We start from the raw sequence: 21,213 nt of genomic DNA, 5'->3' as shown, positions 1-21,213 counted from the left end.
TTTCTTGTGTTCCCAAAGGTTCACCTAGGATCACCTATCCTATCCTACCTAGGATCACTTCTCTCCAGAGTGCCTTACAATAGCTTATTTTGAGGAGAAATTGGCCACCAAAGTTCTTTCTGAACTCTTCTATATAGGATTCCTCATTATTCAACAATAGTTTTACCAGGTCTGTCATTATGTTTGATGAGGATTTTTAAACAAATTTTTCCCTGACATTTCCATTTCTGTGCTTTATTTTTATACTTTCAAAAGACTGAATCACCTCTGGCAAATATCACAAATATAAAAATTGTGTCCCATTGAGCTGGGGTTTACAGGTTTGGTTTTTTTAAAACATCCTATGTAGTTATTGGTAGAACACAAAATACCATTACTTTGTAACAAAAACTGTAGGACTTAGCAAGCTTTGAATACCTATTTATGGCATATATTACTGTGCCTGATGTTCTCATACAATGTGATGGCATATGTTTAAGATACTGTGATACCATGTTGCATGTGGATGATACCATGGCATCACGGTTATATGTGTATGATAGCATGTTAACAATAGAAGAACCTCCTCGGGCACCATGGAGAACCAGTCTCATCTGTTGATTCAGGAATACTAAATGACCCCAAGGCCCTCTTAGGCCAGAAACAGTGTAAAGCAATCTGCTGAGTTTGCAGGAAATTTGCAAATGACTCACGATCAAAAGGAACCTAAACAAACCTCATGGGATTTATGCTAAAGCTGAGACTAAGGCCAACACTTCCAAAAGCAAACAGCAGTTTCTGAAGCTCAATTTTGAGTGTCTGATTTTGAAAGGGTCTTATTTTAATAAAGAGTTGCAAACCAAGTGCCCCAAACTCAAAACATTGCAAATCATACATTTAAATTCATGAGCTTTTTTACACATGCTCCAGCCTGCAGAAGCAGATGTTGCTCTCTAAGGACTTTCACAGGAGACCAATATGTGAATCTTTCCTGCTTCAACTCCGATTAAATTGAGAAACTTATTTCATTACGGTGTCGTCACAGCAATGGATGCTCTTGTTCCTCTTCAGAGTTCTTTGTCTCCTGGCCAGGTGTGGTCCAGTTGGGTCTGGACGTACTGGAGGTGAGGTGAATTCTTGATGGCTTTTCAGTGGGCTGGATATACCTCATGCTTCCCAGGACAGGCCCTGGACCTGGAATGATAGTGCCTGGAATTAGTGCTTCCCAACAAAGCAAACCAAGGGATTGGACTCCAGGATCTTGTTCCAGAAGGATACCTTTCCTGCTCTCTTGGACCAGAGGGATGGAGAACAGTGAGTCATATGTCCAGGACATCACATTTTTAAAGGATAAACCATGGTACCAAAGGGCACATGTTTTCTTCCTGTGTGGGGCAACATACCTGTGTTCAATGAGAGGGAGAGGGAAGCTGGGTCATCTACACCAGAGGTGGATGTTATTTGTAGGAGCATGGACAATCTCCAAGAGCCTTGCTGGCACCTCTCCCCCAGGAGATGGATATGTCAGTGTGGGGAGAGAAGCAGGTGTCTGACCCTCCTGTCTGGTGCCTGTCCTCATGGGATTGAGGAAACAGGGACAAACAAAAATATCTGCCTTTGGGCAGCCTTGCCCTCATTTAACCATGAAAGCTGGGTCTTGTTCCATTGTTCTGGACATCTACCTGTTCTTCCACAAAGGGACAGGACTAAGCAGGAGCCTGCTGCCCTCATGACAGTTGATCAGGCTGCTACAGGGCTGCTGGCCAGGCCATCATGATAGAACTGATGGCCAGGCTGCCATGGGGGTGATGGTGAGTGAGGCTGCAGTGAGGGTGATGATGAAGCTGCTGTGGAGGTGATGGTGAGTGGCATTGAGGAGAGATATCCTAAGCAGCTTTGGGGGTGATGTCTAAGCCGTTGCGGGACTGTCAGCTGCTGCTGCTGCCATGAGAATGACGACAGGGATGCTGTGGAGGTGGCGGTGGATGCTGCCTTGGCTGTCGCGGGGCTGACGGTGAAGCCGGTGTTGGACTGACAGGCGGGCTGCCGTGCAGCTGCCTGCTCGGGGGCTACAGAGGGAAAGCCTGCGCCACTGTGGGGGTGACAGCGAGGGGACCGAGCGGAGCGAGCCCACCTCAGGCCGGAGCTGCTGGGGGCGGGTGCGGGGACCTCCTCCCCGAGGACCCTCCGCCGCCACCTGCCCCGGGCCCCCCGCAGCCCCGCCCCGGTCCCACCGGAGGCGGCGAGGGTGTCGCTGCCGGGGACGCGCGGGTGGAGGAGGAGGAGGAGGCGGGAGGAGGAAGGCGGCAGCAGCAGCTCTCGGGAGGAGCCTGTCCAGCGTGAGACAGCACATTCAGCCGGCGGCGGCGGTCCTGCCGCAGCGGCGGGCGGCACGGCACGGCACGGCTCGGCTCAGCACGGCTCGGCTCAGCACGGCTCGGCTCAGCACGGCTCGGCTCAGCACGGCGCAGCTGCCGGTCTCGGCCATTCAGTCAGCGAGACATCCCTCCTCTCCCCCGGCGGCGAGGAGTCAGTGAGGGCTGCGCGGCACCGGGAGCCCCTCCGCATCTCCCGGGCGCCGGCGGAGGTGAGGCACCCGCGGGGGCGGCGGGGCCAGGACGCGGCGGAGGAGCGAGCGGGGGCTGCCCTTGGGGCCCGGCGGTGGCCGCGGAGGAGCCGGGCGGGGGTCGCTCCTCGGGATGCGCCGCGGCCGCAGAGCCCGGCAGGCGGCCCGGCGGGGAGAGCGGCATCCCCGGCTGCCCAGAGGGACCGGCCGGTCCTCGCCGCGGGTGGGCTCTGGCTCTGCCACCCCGGCGGCTCCTCTGCGGGGAAGGCTGCGGGGAGCGAGCCCCGCCGGCCTCGGCGGCACCTGCTCCGGTCCCTGGGGCGCCTCCCGGCCCTGGCCGCGAGTGGCCGCCGCAGGTTCCCGGCTGGTGGCTCAGCGCTGAACAGCTTAAAGCAAAAGGGGGTGGTAAAAGTTTTCCATCTATAATTTTTTTGCACAGCGTAAGCAGTAGCGGGTTCATTCAAGTCCACGACGATAGCGGACAGTAAATAGATCTTTTTTCCTTCCCAAGGTAATTTCCTGAAAGGGTGAGAGAAGGAGGGAGTCAGTCAGAGGCCTTTTTTCACTGGTAGTCCATTGAAATAGATTTTCAAAAGGATATTATTACAGTTACATCATGCTGGGAATCCCTCAGGGTCAGCAGAGAGCATAAGATCCCAGATATTTCCTAGACAAAGCCCTTGAATTACAGACTGGAACAAAATTTGTTTTTCTGTCTCTCTTGCCATTGAAAGTACAAATTTCAACTCTAAATGCATATAAAATAGGGACTCAGCAGATAAAGCAATCTAACTTGCTGGTAAAGGGGTGATGAGATGGAAAGACCTGATACGAAGTTGGCATGTTACTTTGGCACCTGGTAATTTATCCTGACACACAGGGTTTTGTCAGTGCTTCGGTTCTACATGAGGACGTTAAGTTACATCTGAAATGGCTCTAAATATCATGAAGCACAGGACTGCAAAACCTGTTTCAGAATGGAAATCCGAATCCCAGGACCATCCATCTCCTGATAGGTGGTGTTATCAGAGACATTGAGGAATTTAATTTCTGTCACTACCAATGTACTTTGTTGAAATGCCTCATTTGTTCTTGCTAAGTTAATAGGCAAAAGTTACATGTTTTCTATCCTGATGCTTTAAAGCTTTTTTTTATATACTTTCTTTCCTTATGAGAGGGCATCTCTCGGAACATTCTCCACACTTAGGAAAGGCAAATAAAATTCCTTCTGTAATTTCTCTGTAGCATTTCTTTGCAAGAGTGGGTTTCTTCAACTCAAACCTTGCAGCTGCATCCAGATCTTCTCCCCATGGGTGTGCTCACTCTGGTAACCATCCTCTGCTTTATTTTCTTTTCCCAAAATCATCCGTTTATAGACCATGAAAATAAAAAATGTGTTGGCCCTTCTCTACCTTCTTTGTGAACAGAGTGTTTTGAGGATTGGGACTTGACATTGTCTTCCTTTGAATGTGTAAGACTTCCAAGGACCAGGTATGTGGAGATCCAAGAGACTGTTTAGAGTCTAAGCATTTCTGCTTCAAATTAGTCTACCCAAAAAATGCACTAACTGCAATGCTGCCTTATCTTATTCCTTTAAGATAGGAATCTTTAAAGGAGCAGCAATAAACCACACCCTACACACGCAGTGGTTACTGGGAGTTTGGAAATCTGGCTACTCAAAAGATACTCAGGGAAATATTCTTTTGTACCCTGAAGATCTTAAATTAAGAAGCTGACCTTCCAGCTCTTTCTATAGGAGGAAGGGCAGTGAGCTGCCCTCCTTTGTAATGTCTTTCAGTTGCTATTTTTTTCATTATTGAAATGCATTTGTTTTCCATTGTATTTTTCCAGCTTTAGGTTTTTGGTTCCTGTTATGCCTCTCATAGATAAAAGCCTTGCTTTAGCAGCTGTCTTCAGTGTAGGTACTCTAAATGATGCAGCAAGAACTTACCTGCTTTATTTTCAAATAAATTAACAGATCAAATCTCTTGGTCTTCTTTTCTTTTGTAAGACAGGTTTCAAGAGTCATTCCTTGCTGCCACCTGTTTTCCAATCTGCAAGAAGACAGAGAGGGAATACTAGGTAGAGCTGGATGGAGTGGGTTGCATTAGAGGTCCCACCATTGAAGTATATTGGACAATGGTGTGAAATGGGCTGGAAGGGAAAAGCATAAGGGATCAAAATAGAAAAACATAAGGCATTGTTGTTTTCCAAAGCTTCACCAACTCCTGCTAATGATTCAGATAATCATGTGGTATCTTTCAGCTCCTCAAACTTAGCTTCTGCTCATACAGGTTTAAAATATGCTCACGATTCCTCTCTAAGACTACTCTAAGGCTTATTAACCAGAGCTATGCCTTGAGTACCGTGTTGAGTTCCTTAGGCTTGGTTTGACCAACAACAGAAGTAGTAATTAGTAATCTTTCACAGTCTCTGATGACTAGTGCCAAAATGAGTTGCTACTTGGAGGTGGTGGTGGAATGTTAACAGAATGATCCTCCCTGTCCTACCCATGAGATTTTATTTTCATGGAAGTTGGTCGGAGGTAACACTGTAATCCTCTCTGAGGTGCATGTGGAAATTCATATCTGCAGAGATATGGTCTCAGGCTTCCTGCAGCCACAGCCAGACATCCTGATCTCTCAGTGCAATACTCATCTGATACTTTCAGACTTTTACTTTAAAATCTTTAAATGAAATAGTGTCTGTAGATGTAATCTGCATGCTAAAGGGACATTTTCTGGACAAAATACCAATGGAGTATGCTGGCAAAATGCCCTTACTACAGATGCAACTTGTGTTAGTAAAACTGTGCTTTTGCCAGTGCAGGTTATTTTCATCATCTGAGCAACACAAGTCATACAGGTGAGCACACATTTATGTGTCCATGAGGGGCCTTGCTTTCCGGATGAGGGATTGAATCGTCTTCCCCTCAGTTGGCATATGTAAGCAGGCAGAAACGAAAATGCAGGAATGGTATTGCTTAACAAACAGAAAATCTGAAAAAATGTGAAGTGTCTGAAAAGCTGCAGTGCCAGCCTGAGACCCTGGCTCAATCTAAATCCCAGATAGATGCAATATGTCCCTTTAGCTACTTGGTAATTATCTATCTAAAACAGTGGTAGCCCTTTTTAGTTAGAGATGACATTGGAAGCTGTTGTTCACTTGGCCATCTGCAAGTTTTCAAAATAAGGCAGTATACATGAGCTTGCTCCACCAATACTGCTCATTTTACGTGGCATTATCTTGCCAACTTTTTGGGGAAATGGCTACTTCCAGGCAGATGGCAGGAGCTGCAGGAAGCTGTGAAGCAGACTGATGTGTGAGCCAGCAGATCTTATAGATACAAGACACCTCTGATCATCTGTGACAGATGATGTACCAACTCCTCCTGAGCTTAAAATAAAAGCCTCTCTTTCTTTTTTACTGTGCTTCATCAGCACTTTTTGTCTTCCCTTTTTGAGGCAAAAGCATTCTGGGAGTTCAGTGCTGCATGGAGAAGGCATGGAGCAGGAATGACAGTTCTTGAAGCTTTTTGTGGGCAGCACACCGTAACTCCATGATGAAGTTTTAGGGGCAGAGGGCTCATCGTGTCACTGCTGACAGTAATAGGAGTTTTTCTGTGACTTTTCTGGTGGTGACTGTAGGCTCTAGAGTGATGGCAGAAGTCAGCTAGGTACATTGAGAGCCACAATGCATCTCCAAACTATTGAAGGCAATGAGAGCCTTTGCATTGACTTAACAGACTTTGGCTGAGGTCCTGTACAACTTCTGCGTTGACCTGTGTGCAGATATCTGTGTTACCTGATGAATAATCACTGCTTAGATGACTCTTGCGATTCCTGGCTGTTAATCTTACAGTAAAAGTACGTTATCCTATTTTACATTTAGGACTGCTCCCATGCATTTAGATCAGCTTGCCTGATCCAGAGAGACAGGTTACATCAACCTGAGGAGCAAACCTCCTAGGAGCCCTTCCGGAGCAGGGCAGTTCCAACTTGTGTGTTTCTCAGGTGCTGGCTGACTGTCCCTGCTTGGCCCTAGAATAATTAATGAGTAATTCAACAGAGGGAGAAGGCTCATTTACTGCCACTCAGCAGAAAACAATTACAGAGGGAATATTTTAAGGACATAACTTTTTCTTTTCAGTGATATCTTTTCTTCACATTCCTTCTCCCTCTTGCTGTTGTTCCTTTTCTCTTTTCCTCAACACTTGTCTTACCACCACATTCCCTCCTTGCTGGTATTCCCTTCCCCTTTGTCTTCTCTCCCTGGTATAGAACTGATTTTAGTTCCTTGCTCTTTTCTCCCTTCATCTGTGGTGTGATACAAATAATTCTAAATCCTGCTCCTCAGTTACTAATCTTTCACTTCAACCCAGCAGAAAGATGCAGTGTGTTTTGTGTTCAAACAATGGGGAGTTATAGTAGGGCAAAGACACAAAACTGCCTAGTGTGATTAAATATGAATAAGTTTAGTGGAGGTTGTATTTTTTATCTGTTTATATCACTATATCCAAGCCTCTCTTGATTATAATATTTTCAGGTTGAATTTGACAGAAAAATCTGTGCTGTTAATATTGAAACTATGCTATGTTAGTGTTGAAAGTTAATCACTAGGTCTTAGACCACATGCAGAGAAAATATGGATTTCTCTTGCTTTAAACTGTTCACTCCTTCTGTTCTATATCCATTAACACAGATCTTAGCTTTTAAAGGGCATAGACAGCGGTATTAAATCCCTGCTATTCAAGGCATGCCCTTGTTTCGTGTTTTGCACATTAGGCCACCACTGTTAGGATCAGAGTGGTTACCAGGTCACTTGGTAATTGGGGCAAAGACATTTCAAATGATTGCTATTGTATATTTTCAGAAATTAAAATATTTAACAAAACAGGGTCACATTTAAAAAAACAAACCAAACCCAGATTGCATCTAATATAGTTCCTTATATTTGAACCTGTCTGTCCTAGTTTAAGGACTGTTCCACTGACACTCAGCATTTAAAAGAATTTCTTCTCAGATTCTCACAGCACAAAGTTGTGGGACTATCTAAACTCATGTGACTTGTTTCATAATACATGTTTATCTTCTCTTTAAATAATATAAAAGATTCACAGTTTTCATTAATCACACTATTCAAAGTCATATGACATTGTTTTTATTTCATCATTTTGTTTCGAGTTACATTTTGAGCAATTGCTGAACCAGAAGGTTGTTTGTATCATAGTCCTGCAGTATTTCAGATCTGTTTGCCTCTAAATGAATTCTTATTTTCTTTGTCCTTTTTCGCTCTAACTGCTCATGGGGCTTTGTTACACACTTAGCACTTTGTTACAGACTATCAACTTCTGCCGGTCTTCATTGCCTAGGAACACAAATTACTCCTGCAAAAGCTGAGAAAAGATAGTTCAGATTATATATACCTATGACTGTAAACTGTGTGGTGCATTAAACAATGAACGGCTTAAAAATCTATAACCTTTTGGAATGAAACAAGAAATCTGACCTAAATCATACCCCCTAGTGTGCACTTAGCTATTCATGTACGTAATCTGCTGCACTTGGCAAAGCCTGTGAATGTTGTATTCCTGCCTTTCACTATCTCCATAGTAGTAATAATAATACAACAAAAATTGTGCTGATGGAATAGGAGGGTATTGTACTGGAGACAAAATAAAAAAAAAACAGTGATGCCATTCTCTCTGTACTGAAAGAGCCCGTGGGAAAACTGTCCCATTATTTCCCACAATATTTTCTTTTTCACAGCAAGCTGAATAGCAAGAAAATGCAAGAAAGTCCAGTTTCTCAGCCTTTAAGGACCTCTGCAAATATATTAAAACACCCTGTGAAAATTCAGTACTATTTTGTCTGATAATTATAAATTAAAGAGCTTTAGAATTTTTCCCCGTATGTTTAAAGCATAGAAATGAAAAGATGACAGTAAATTATATTCTCTGGAATGGGCTAAAATGGAAAAAAATCCATATTGCAGCCTTACTACTGATATTCTCCCCACCTTTTACAGCAGCCCTTCCTTTATGTGCATAACACTTATCAGGTTTTATTGTTTACTTATCAATGACTTGGGAGAAGGAAGTAAAACCTCTAGACTACCACACTGGCAAACAAACATATGAGTCTTTTCAAACAATATTATAATAGAATGCAATATTAATGTTAGTCAATACTAGTATTGATTTTTAAGTCTTTAAATGAAGATCATACCTCCTCAGCATTGATTCAGTAAAGTTCGACTAAGTTTTCCCTAAAAAAGTTTCCGATCTCACTAAACTAAGTGATTAATTAGTGGTAAGCATAATTAAAGTCGATGGCCTCCCATTTTTTGTGTTATTTATCTGAAGGTACTGTGTATATATATATATATATATATATATATATATAAAGCAATAAGACTGCTGTGCTTTCTCATATCACATAAGGTCTGATTTTGCTAAAGAGCCAACTATCATGTACCTGTGTTCTCCCCATTTCTCTCTTGTGATATTACAATGATTTGTAGACTTTTTTAAACTATGTTCTGCTCTTAGTCCTCAAGACTAAGTTCCAACTTTTTGGTCGGAACCAGTAAGCCCATACATTTTACAGTTTGATATGGCTGGAAACCAGACATAGATGACTTCTGATTGCCTTGTGGACCTTTAGTGGTCCAATATTTGAGACCCACTAGTAACAATTGATTTATTATCAAAAAATAAATGTTCCTCATTTGAAGAGAGCTGGTGGCCTCTAACTAGTGTCCTGGTCTCAAATTCTGGAACCAAGGTCCTGGCATAGTGAGTCATGTGCTGAGGGTTACTTCTGGAGGAGTCCTGCAATGTGCTCCAGAGATGTGATTGCCCCATCATTTAGGCTGGGCACTTGTTTGCTTCTGCTCCCAGTCAGCCCATTTGTCAAGTTTCTTTTCAGTGGAAGCCAGGGCACTTGAGAGTTCTGTGGTTGTGTTGGAGAGAAGAGCTCACGTGCAGCCAGCCTTGCCTTGGTAGGAGGCTGTGCTTAAGGTACAGAGTGTGCCTGGGACACATACCTGAATTCCCCAGGCTGGAAGTTCTTATGTTGCCTGGGAAGCTCAGCTGCATCTAAACTGACAAAATGGTATAGAAACAGAAACCCAGTTTGCATTCCCCAAAAATCAGCTTGGCTGTCACCTAGCTCTTGAAGTACAGGCAATGTCTAAAAACTCCCTTTTTCACCTTAGAGTTCTGCTTCTGATGTGTTTTCACTCTTGAACCCCCAGACTCAACAGCCTGGATGTCTGTTGTCTGTCTCTCCTAGGCTGCTCCATCTAGTTTGCATTCCTTGAGCCCATCTGTCAGACTGTGTGCTCCATGCTGAGCTGCATCTGACAACATCTGCTTCTGCTTGTACTGTACCCTGAATTTAATGGGACCCACCTAAGGTAAAGGAGTCTCAGGTAATTTTTGCCTTTGCTTAAAGAGATATTCCCCTTCATCTATGCTCTAACCAGCAAGCTATGTGTCCTCTACAGTAGGCACCTTCCCAGTCTTTCCCACTGAAGCAGTTCCACATAAGTCCAAAGTATTATAGTTTCTTTGGGTGTGACAGAGTGTGTGGAAGAAAGAGAAAGGACTCTTCATCACCTTGCTTCGAACACTGAGAAAGAGTCTTCGAGTCCAAATACGAAATACAGCATTGTATCGTAAGCTAAACAGTCACTGTGTATAATATAAACTAACCCTGAAACAAAGGCTAGAACCCAGGGGCCTCTGCTAGGGACTAATGTTTTCTCTCTTGCATCTGCTTCTTCTGGTCCAATGAATCTTTGCAGAAAAGAAATTAATAGAAAATAGCTTCAATTGTTAAGAATGCAATCTCCGTTGCTCCAGTCTTTCTCACCCATTGGCCAACAGTCACCCTAGGGATGTGGGGTTTAGTCTTCTCAAGACAAAAAACCACCAACCGCCCCAACCCCCCCCCAAAAAACCCACAAACAAAAAAGACCCCCCAAAACATGCTTCTTCTTTTTGTGTGGAATACTTTAACCACAAAAAAGATAAATGGAAGACATAGACTACTTGGTTCTCAGTTCTTTTTCGTATTCAAATTCTTTGCAGAAGTCCTTTAAATTATGCTGTTATACATCTACATTTGTCATCTTGCTTTTTCATCTGGACATCTCTTTTTTCTCTTCTGTGGATCAACAGGAATGATTGGCTAAGGCAGGCTCTGAGCATTCATCTTGCTTTGTTAGTATAGCCAAATAAGCCCTGGGAAGTACAAAAGGAATGGTAGTGTTGTTTATTCTACTTTTTGAGAACTCTGCATATTTCTTACATCCAGGGCTCTTTGCTGCTTTCTAAATCTTTAGGTGTGTCGACTTCAGAGATGAAATAACTTTCTAATATTTTTAACCTAGTTACATCCTTACAAACATCAGCGGCAAAGCAAAGCATATTTTGTTATAAGAAAGAAATGATATCTGTGTAAGTCTTCCAGCAAAACCTGTGTGTTGGCAGCATAGCTTGTTCTTTGATGTCTCTCTAGCAGTTGTCATAGCTGGGTTAAGAAACAGACACTAGAGAATGCATTTTTCATGTTTGGGTAAATGGCTTAAAGTATCAGTTTGGTAGCCATGTACCACTAGGGTTATCTCAGGAGGAGAGTGGAAAAGTCAGAGGAGTCAGTTTTACCCCCCCATAAGGAGTGGAGGTACATGCTTTAATGTCTCAGATGTTTGCAGGATGGAGAAAAGGAGTCTTTGTTCCACTTCAGGAGAGACTAGCAGGCATCTTGAAGCAAAATTCTATGTTAGGTTTTAGTAAATCATTAAGTATACTCTTGGGAGGCACTTTGGTACTGTTAGGATGAACCAGATATTTTACACAGGTTTTGAAATAGTGGTCATATCCATGATAGCAGAAGATAACACCAAAATCTGAGCATTATATAAGAAGTAGATACAAAAAAGATTGAAATAAAAAATGTGAAAAAAAAGCTTTTTTTTTTCTAGATAAGTGACCTGCAGCTTGAGAATTAGATTGTCATGTCTCTCACATTATCCATCTCTAAAGTCTTATCAATTTACAGCTTGAATTTGGTTTTCTTTTAATGACAGAAAACATTTTTAAACTATCTTGCTAGGTCACAGAATAGCCAGGGTTGGAGGGGACCTTAAGAGATCATATATTTCCAACCCCCCTGAAATGGACAGACACCTCACACTTTCAGTTTTCAGCTCAGAGCTCCATCCAGCCTGGCCTTAAACACTTTCAGGGTTGGGCATCCACATGTTCTTTGCACAACCTGTTCCAGTGCCTCACCACCCTCATAGTAAAGATTTTTTTCCTAATATCTAGGAAACTCTTTCAGTTGGAATCTGTTCCCCCTTTTCCTGTCACTACATGCTCTTGTAAAAAGTCACAGAATCACAGAATCAATTAGGTTGGAAAAGACTTCTGAGATAATCGAGTCCAACCTATGACCTAACACCACCTTGTGAACTAGACAATGACACTGAGTGCCATGTCCAGTCTTTTCTTAAACACCTCCAGGGACAGTGAATCCACCATCTCCCTGAGCAGCCCATTCCAATGCCCAATCACTCTTTCTGCGAAGAATTTCTTCCTAATGTCCAACCTAAATCTCCCCTGGTGCAGTTTAAGACTGTGTCCTGTTGTCCTATTGCTGGTTGCCTGGGAGAAGAGACCGATCCCCACCTGACTACAGCCTCTCCCTCTTTCTTACGGGGTCCCTTCAGGGACTGGAAGGCTGCTATTAGAACACCCTGAAGCTTTTTCTTTTCCAGGCTGAACAACCCCAGTTCTCTCAACCTTTCCTGAGAGGAGAGGTGCTTCATCTCTCTAATCTGTTTGATGGCCCTTCTCTGGACCTGCTCCAACATGTCCATGTCCTCCCTGTGCTGGGGGCCCCAGAGCTGGATGCAGTACTTGAGGTGGGGTCTCACCAGAGTGGAGCAGAGGGGCAGAATCACCTCCCTTGGTCTGATGACCACGCTAGTTTTGATGCAGCCCAGGATATAACTGGCTTTCTGGGCTGCAGGTGCACATTGCCAGGTCATGTCCTCTCACCCACCAGCACCCTCAAGTCCTTCTCGGCAGGGCTGCTCTCGATCTATTCATCCTGCAGTTCCTCTCTGAAGCAAGCTGGGAAAATCACAGAAGGTAACATAGTGCAGTGAGAAAGACCAGTTAATGTGTGGGGAATGGAATGTAGAGCCACAAAGATTTGGAATTTTGTTAAGTCCAGCCATGTACAGAGCCGCTTGTGGAGCCCTGCATCTTACTGCAGCTGAAGAGTGTAAGCCGAACAGAAACAGAAACTGATAGAGAGGGAAGGGACCAAGAATACTCAGAAGTCTTCTATTCTACAAGATCTAAATGTTGTCAGGCATGCAATTGATTGTTTTGTTAAAAACATCCACTCTTTGTAACGGGCACAATTCCTGAGTCAGATCCCCAGGAAGTACAGATCAGTATTGGCTGTATCATTGAAGATCATATCCCAGCAGCACATCTGAGATAACTGTGCAGTTATAACTGTACTCATTAGTGCTTATGGAGGAAAAATCCAAGACACTTGAAGAGACCTATTTAACCAGTATTCTTTGAGGTGATACATGCAATCAATTTTATGGAACACATTATAAAGGGAGCGTATTTGGAGGGAGATGTGCAGCAGTTTTGCTAGGGTAACCTGTTAGTGTCTAGTCCTTAAGTTCATTCTACTCCTAGTTGGAATGTTGTGTGTTTCTTACTTATCTCCAGTGAGTCGTTGCCAGCGGCTTGTTCACTTCAACCTTGATGGCTCTTCCATGGCACTATGCTTGTTGGAATTGAAAAGATCATGGTAAATTTAAGAGATTAATGAGAGACTGGGATGACGAGAAGGTGTTGCTTTATTGACACTACTCCTGGTGCTGGAAGAATGGGCAGTAGTAGATCTTTGCTCATATGCTGCTTTGTGAGGACCCTATAATGCTGCTGAAACTGAATTAATTTTGTAGTAGGGCCATTATGGAAGAACAAGAGTGAAAAGATTAAATGGTAATAAATTGTAAGGGATGTATAATGGAGCAGTTGTGGGTACATATCTTACACCCTGTCAGCATTAAAATAAATAGGCTAGAGATGTGCTGACCTGTTGCATAGCAACCAGGAGGAAGCACAGAACCAAATCTCTGGATGCTTATGATTTGTAAACCTTTATAGAACAGAGTACAAGACCTTTACCCATCTGCTAGAAATGTTCCGAAGCTGAAGGATAAAAATGGTCCATTCCCTGAAATCTAACACTTGACAACCATTTTTATTTATAGATAAATACACAGAAGCAGTGTAAAAAGCTTGACTGTTTTGCCTTAAGGTTATGTAGAAAAAAGATATTTAGTCTCTCCAATTTTAGTTAGTGTTTTCCTGAACTCATCACACAGGAGATTCCTCTAAATGCTGCAAATGTTATGTTTTTGCAGCTGCAAATATTTGCCCATTGTTGTGATCTTGTAAACATTAATATGCCCATTTAGCAAAATTATTTATGTTATTCGACTGAAGTCAAGTACAAATTCTGATGCACGATGAAAAGAGGCACTCATGTTTATTTAAAAATCGATGTTGAGAAGATGATTCTGGCTCCTCTTGCCCATTTGAAGTGTGTTTCAAACATTATTTTCAAATGAATACGATGGATTAGAATGCATTTATACTAGGGTAGCAACTCCCTGTGGTTTCTTGAAGACCGAAGTTGTTTGTCTGCTTTGTACAATTTCATACTTCGCATGCACACTTTACAGTTCTAAAAGTCATAGGTAGATCTCATGGGAATTTTTTTCTGTTGCAAAAACGTATGATATTCCTAACTTTAGGGAAGATGCTTATTTGCACCAAGTAGAGATAAATATGGTATATTATAGAAATGAATTGTTTTTTTCCAGTAGAACACTTCATATGTAGTAGTTTCAATAGTATTAGTATTCCCACTCTATAAACCTGTTCTTTATAACCAAAAATCACTGCGTAATGTATTTTATTGTGCAACATCCTTTGCATTTCACGCTAAAGACATTTTGCAGTTTTGGACTCAAGAGTAACTGGCTCTTTATGAAGGCATATGAATAATACATGTACAGCATCTACAAATACTAGATGCTGCCTATTTATTTTAGAGAAGTATATTAATGATTCAATTATAATTAGTTATATAGGATGACTAATGCCATATGTAACAGAATTTAATGAACCCCTTTGGTATTTGCAACACGGGAAGTCACAAAACAGAAGAGACTTTGAGGCTCATGAAGTTGTGAAATCTTCTACTCTAGTGCAGCCTACTGAATGAACAGCATGTAAAAATCCCCCAAACACCAAAAAGCTGTAAAATCTGTAGGCTTTTTTTATCTCCTATCAGATTTGGAAACTTAGGTTTCTTTTTAGATGAGCTTGGTGATAGCATGCAGACAAGACGCTGTTCTAGGAAATATAAAGAATGGGCTTGATGAGGAGGGAGGTATGTTCTTTTTCTACTAAAAGAGTGTGCACTGTCATAATTTTCTTGTCTTCTTATTTTATTCATTATACATTGGGCATTCTGCCCTTATTTTTTACTGTATTTAGTCCAACCTATGCACATATCTTGCCACTCTTTGTACCTGTAATTCTGGTTTTATTACTCTAGGAAGTATCTATTTATTAATGCTGAAATTCTAGTAAACCTCTTAATGCCTGTGACTGTTTCTGCTGTAAAGTGCTCATATAAATACTTTGAAAAAGTATCCGCTCAAATACTGATCATTGATAAAGACCTTGTAGTTTATCATAAAACTGTAATAACTTGATTGGCTTGTACCTGTACTTGCATGGCTTTTAGCGTAGTTGAGGGTAAAACGCTGCTGTTTGCATCATTCGTGCTTATATTATTACTACTGTCACTAATGAAATGGTCATGAGATGTTACTACCTGTGTGATAAGCTTAGGGAGTAGTTTGGCATATGTTCTGTACAGCAGAGATGTAAACATCATTATTATTTTAAGATTAATGTAAATGGTCTTTCAAGTATCTTGTTTCATATACTGACAAGCTAAAAGGAACTGCTGGGAGAATATTAAGGACAGGATTCTTCTCACCCAGTCTGAGACATTTACAGTGGAGATTTCTAGAACTTAATGTAGATCTCTCAGGGCCCTTTATCATCATTAGAGAGGAACTGGTGACTTTGGGGCATGCTTAATCTTAACTCATTTAAACATCTGCTTTAGGACAATTGGAATCACATCCTAGGATACCCGGACTCATTTGATTTTACCTATATTGGTGGTAGGGATAGCTCTGCATGAATGTTTTGGGCATCTAGATTTTGTGAGCTAAACCCAGTAAATGGTGAAGTCCCAGAAAACAGTCCCCAGAAGTTGGCACTGCTTTTGCACATTCCTGGGTAGCTGCCATCATGGTGGATCTGGTGCATAAGTGTTGGGTGCGTAAGTGGAATTGGCTGTATCTCCAAGCCTAAGAGAGGACTCCCAGGCATATTTAATGCATATGGGGAAAACTGGCATCTTGAAATAGAGCAGTCTGTTTCATAAAAGTCATACTGTGAGGAGCTGGCTCCTTTTCTCAGTATCTCAAAGGAAGGAGAATTCTCTCAGTCTATTAGGAGTGCAGGTGGGTGCTCTCTGTGCAAGGTCCTGTCATATCATAAGAACCTATGTTAGCATGGTGGAAAGTTCTTCTGAAGTGGGAGGACTCTCCCCTTTTATAACCATGTCACTTGACAGTAAGCTGGGCCAAACAAATAAAAATTGATCTAAGATTATGCATCTCCCTTGAAGAGGGGAGCCCTGTTGCCCCTCTATGAGAATTACTTCTACACTTAATGCAAGGGTCAGTCTGTTTGTTCCTATATGTTCCTTCTCTCACAAAGGGGATTTAATGGCTTCACTACAAAACGTGCTCCCCTGTTTCTCTCTGACTGGTACCTTCTCTCTCCCAGGCTGGAGATTAGGTCATGCATAAGCCTTGGGCTGTCATTCTGCACCACAGAGAACATTAAAAGTAAATCTTGTTTACTGTTTGCCTTCATCTCTCTTGGTGTGGTGTTCCTTTTGGCACACAGAATGGCAATTATTAGAAATTTGCTCCCAGTAATGAATACAGTGTTAACTCAAGGTTAATGCCAAGCAGAGTGACAAGTACGCTTGCCTTTTTGCTTGCTACTGAATTGCTGGCATCTGAGAAAGATGGTTACGTACTTGTGGTGTTCAGTTTGTGCTAAAATTGTAAACAGCCAGTTTGAAATTTGGTAAGCTGTCTGGGGGCTAAGGTATGACTGTAATATATGCAGGATGAAAGTATATAACTCAACTCTGGCAACATTCTTTGAAGGAAATTTAATACATTGTCTTCGGTGTACGCAAGATCTGTTTTGTTAAAAATAGAGCAAAGGTATAATAGGATTTGATCACTCTGACTGGAACATTGTAAAGTAAGGGCCAGGCACTAAACCATTGATGCTTAAATCAGGCGAAAAGCTAGTTAGCTTCCCTGACATTAAGGGAATGAATTTTTAGAATGCTGTTCATTGATATCTGACAAACAGCTTGAAAGGGATGCCAAACCCTCAGGGTTTCTGTCAGGAGCCTTAAAACACATTTGCATATTTTTTGCATAGAAACAGGAGCTCTCTCTCTGTTGCCAAACTGCAGAACTAAAAGGATGCAAAACCTCTATCTAGTCCAAAGGGCTCTGAGGAGGAGCTTAACCGGAATTCAAATGTGTGCAACAGATTAAGAAAATGACTTCAAATGGGATTTCAACCATATCTAAGGGAGACACAGAAATCCTGAACAGATTGGTAGGCAAAATGCTACCTGCACTGCCATTAAAAAGCTTGTTTTCTTCTCTAGGCATTTCTAATGTAAAAAATAGCTCACTGACGTCAACTGATCACACAGATTATTGTTGTTTAAGGTGCTACTGCTTAATTCTCTTGATATCAAATGTATTTTTTTTCTGACAGTTTTGATCTTCTCAAGTTGAAATCAATACTATTGTGAATAGGACAAGAGTGATGGAGGAATAAAGAAATTGTTGTCCTCCACATGCAGCCAGTACACCCAGTGGTCCTGTTTGTTGGCATCTGAATGTCTTTCCTAGCTATACCATTTGCTGTCAGTTGTTGTGGATTGAACCAGAAGTCCCTGAGCCTTGAAAGGACTGCAGGGTCCCTTGCCAGCATGGGCAACTCTGCTGAAGTACAGAATCTGTGACAGTGAGAGCTGGGGTTTGAGCTAGACTGGTTTTAACTCCTGTTGGTGGGAGTTTGACTGGGAAATTTTAGCATCCATGGAATGGCTCATACACAGATACAGCTGTGCTCACCCCTCTGGTATCACTCATACTGCTCTTACACCTGTCCTTTTCACTGAATTGTTTCCTCGTTTGATTCCAAATGTTATTCTGTTCTTTCATTAAAGGAAAATACTCGCAAAGACAAGAAAACATTTGGAGTCAAGATTGCACTTAATATACAGGTGATATTGTGTTGGCAATATCTTCTATATCATGAACTAACTATACTTCTATCATTTTGAGGAGGAAGCTGATGACTGCAGAGAAATTCATTATGGGTGAAAGCATCATGGAATTTTTAGCATATAGTTTTACTCTCTGGTCATCCACCCACCCAGGCATATGTGGGTGGAGTTCTCACTATATTAACAGAGAGTTGCCTTTTAAGTTTCCCATGGATCAAGTGAACAATAGACTTCCATTGCGTATACATGGCAGTGCCATTGATCTGGTTGATTTTGAGTTGCAGTGGTGGATGTGGTCAGTGATGTGTGAACAGGAAAGGCACAGTTAACTCTTTTCATGAAAGTCTATATTAGCCAAACCTGTCTTTGAAATAAAGTTCTAATAAGAAAGGCTGTATTGATACAGTTAGATTACAGTTCATAGTGATTATGATGTTAGAAAATGAGAACATTATCTGTGACTTAAGTTATGGGTTTGCGCAACCCTGGTGGGGTTTTAAAACTTTGGAAAAAGATTAGTATCATATCTTCTTTAAGGATCTGGCTTTTTATCTGCATAATGTAACTTTTTATCTCCTTACCCTTCATTTTCAAGGCTCACATACAGCAGCATAGGCTGACAGAGATTAACAACGCAGAGTATGTGTGGCTTCACATCAACATCCTACAGAGAAATGCTTTTAAATGGTGGAGGAGGCCTTTCAGTAGCTCAGAAGAAATGTTTTTGCCAAGTTTGTGTGGTTGCAGTCAAATCAGGAGTATTAGGCATGTCTCCTGCCTCTTGGAAAGATGAACATCAGACTGTTGGCAGAACAATGAGACACTTGGGTCTGCTGGGTTGCCTGGTTTTGTGCCTTGTCTGCAGGTTCTTGGGGGAGTGGCCCAGCTTTCCCTGGACAGGGCAGAGGAGATTCCTCTGCAGGATAGGCCATAGCTTGGTGAGAGTGCTTGTTGGGGGGGTGAATGTGTGAAGGATACTGTAACTGAGCTGATGGTCTGTCCGGAACTGTACTGGTGGAATGGGGAATCCTGCATGGCAGCCATGCAAGGCACCTGCAGAAGCAAAAGCTATCACATTTCCACTTTTTGCAAGTAAAATTGTTACTTGCCTAAGATGTACAGGGCTGTTTGGGGCAGTTCTTGTTCTCGTACTTAAAACTGAAATCTATTTGTGGATCTGAGTTCTACAGTCTGGCAGAGCTTCTGAAGATGATGAAAATCAAAAGACTTTAGCTTCAGTGTATAGAAGCATTAAAGCCTTATTTTGAACAGCAATGGATTTGTTTCACAGAGGTAGTTTTCTAATAAAGGTAATTTGAAAATATATTCCACGTTTGGCGATATTCTGGTCTAACTTCTTGAAATAAAAATTGTAAAGAAAATATTCCACTTTCTACAATGTCAATATAGTCCAAGCATCAGAATTTATATAGAAATATATTTGTAGCAATTTTAGAAGCGCCATTTTTAATATAATTATCTTTTTTTTCCCCAGTAAATAGGGAAACCGTTTAATTCTGTTTTCACCTTAATTTCCAAACTTTTGTTTCCAGCAGAGTCAAAATGTCAGACAAAAGTGATTTAAAAGCAGAACTTGAGCGCAAAAAGCAACGTTTGGCTCAGATAAGAGAAGAAAAGAAACGGAAGGAGGAAGAACGAAAGAAGAAAGAGGTAAATGTGCAAAAACACCTTTAGATAGCTCATGCTCGAAGAAGGGGCTTGTTGGGGTTTTGACATCTAAGTATTGCATAGCCCAAGGTATCTGTCATGTGGAATGAGATCCTTAAACCCGCATCAGATCAGCCTTAAAATCAAAATGCTTATTTTTTAGTCAAGAATGTTGGGGAAAGGGAATTGCTTTTAAAACCATGGCACTGTCAGATGACAACAGTTTAGACAACATGATGTGTATGTGTGTGTAGAAAGAAAAATTGATTCGCCACAATGCTTTTTCCTGGGCTCTCCTTCAATGGAAAGGGAGTGGAGAGTGGGGAAAGACAGAAGGAGGCCTCACATTTTTTCAGGCCATTACAATCTAAATATGTATTTTTGTACTCTGAAGACTAGTTTGATTACTAGCTAAGATAACAGATTTACAATTATTATTCTCCAGTAAAGTAAAACATAATTGCAATTGCATTTTCGTCTTCTGGCATGGTTGCATCTTTCAGTTCTGTTAAAGTTTGATTGGCATATTAGTTTATTTGTCCTTGACAATATGCATTAGGTTTTTCATTAAGGGATTTGTACTTCTTTTTGTTCAGTCACTTAGTGGAATAGAGGTGAGAATTGACAGGGAGTGGATATTAATTTTCATGCAAAGTCAGAGAAGCATTAAGTGATTATGCTTCCTTTCCTTCAAATGTCAACACTTACTATAGTTTAAAGCACCTGTTATCCTTTACTAATAACTGGTTTCCTTTTAAACTGACACTTTAATATTGTACATGAATTTCATGGAATTATCGTGGAAATGTGATGTGATCCAAGAAATCAGAGTTCCAGTTTTGGCTGTCTTTTTAATCTTTTTTCATATGAGCCACATTTGTGCAGTTACCAGCACACGCCCCATTGAGGCTCCTGGAGTCACTGGGGGAGTTGTTGATAAGCAGAACTTTAAATGGTAGCATTTTCAGTGTTCATTACCAAAGAATTAGAGGGAAGGAAGCCAAGGTAATGGCTCAAGGGAGCTATTAAGTCCTTTCCTTTGTCCCCTGACTCTGATTTTATGCCTCGTGGAGATCCTGTGGCGGTTGGAACTTTCCATTGCCCCGGATAGCCAGATCTAGCTTGTCTTGGGACACCCAGCTCTACAGATAATGCTGCAGTGTGTAATTGTGGAGCCGTAAATGGGCTGCACTGTGATGCCAGATGGCATCCAGGAGTGATGGCTGACACTCACTGAGGTGCTTAGCCATGCACACTGGTGCAGGAGAGTTGTCTACAGCCTTGCATACTATGAGACAGTTCATGTGAAGAGCTGAGCACAGGAATATGCCTGAACTTTGTAAAAGCAATGTTCTTTCTGGCCATGTCCACACTGGAGAACATGGAATTCTTTTGAACTTCAAGGGTTTTTGTTGTGCTTGCACCGATATCAGCACCAGTCTGAGGCACTATGCAAGTCCCCTTTGCCCCATA

The 21,213-nt window shown here is 41.9% G+C and overlaps 1 protein-coding gene across 10 annotated transcripts in view; it reads left to right on the top strand.

Annotated features, from left to right (window-relative positions):
• Positions 1 to 1,820: 1,820 nt before the first annotated feature.
• Positions 1,821 to 21,213, top strand: part of DYNC1I1 (dynein cytoplasmic 1 intermediate chain 1) — a 185,875-nt gene continuing 166,482 nt past the window's right edge. For 2 of the 10 annotated variants that reach the window (XM_032710431.1, XM_032710414.1), the window contains exons 1-2: positions 2,281 to 2,566; positions 19,626 to 19,743. In XM_032710431.1, the coding sequence (XP_032566322.1) occupies positions 19,636 to 19,743 (108 nt within the window). In that variant the 5' untranslated portion in view covers positions 2,281 to 2,566; positions 19,626 to 19,635. Of the gene's footprint in view, positions 1,841 to 2,138; positions 2,567 to 9,868; positions 9,980 to 19,625; positions 19,744 to 21,213 lie in introns of those variants that run through there. The other 8 variants (XM_032710370.1, XM_032710423.1, XM_032710362.1 and 5 more) reach the window with 8 other exon arrangements.

This window comes from Chiroxiphia lanceolata, chromosome 1 (genome assembly GCF_009829145.1).
Source record: "Chiroxiphia lanceolata isolate bChiLan1 chromosome 1, bChiLan1.pri, whole genome shotgun sequence".
Lineage (NCBI taxonomy): Eukaryota > Metazoa > Chordata > Aves > Passeriformes > Pipridae > Chiroxiphia > Chiroxiphia lanceolata.
This window is presented reverse-complemented; position numbering and strand designations above follow the sequence as displayed.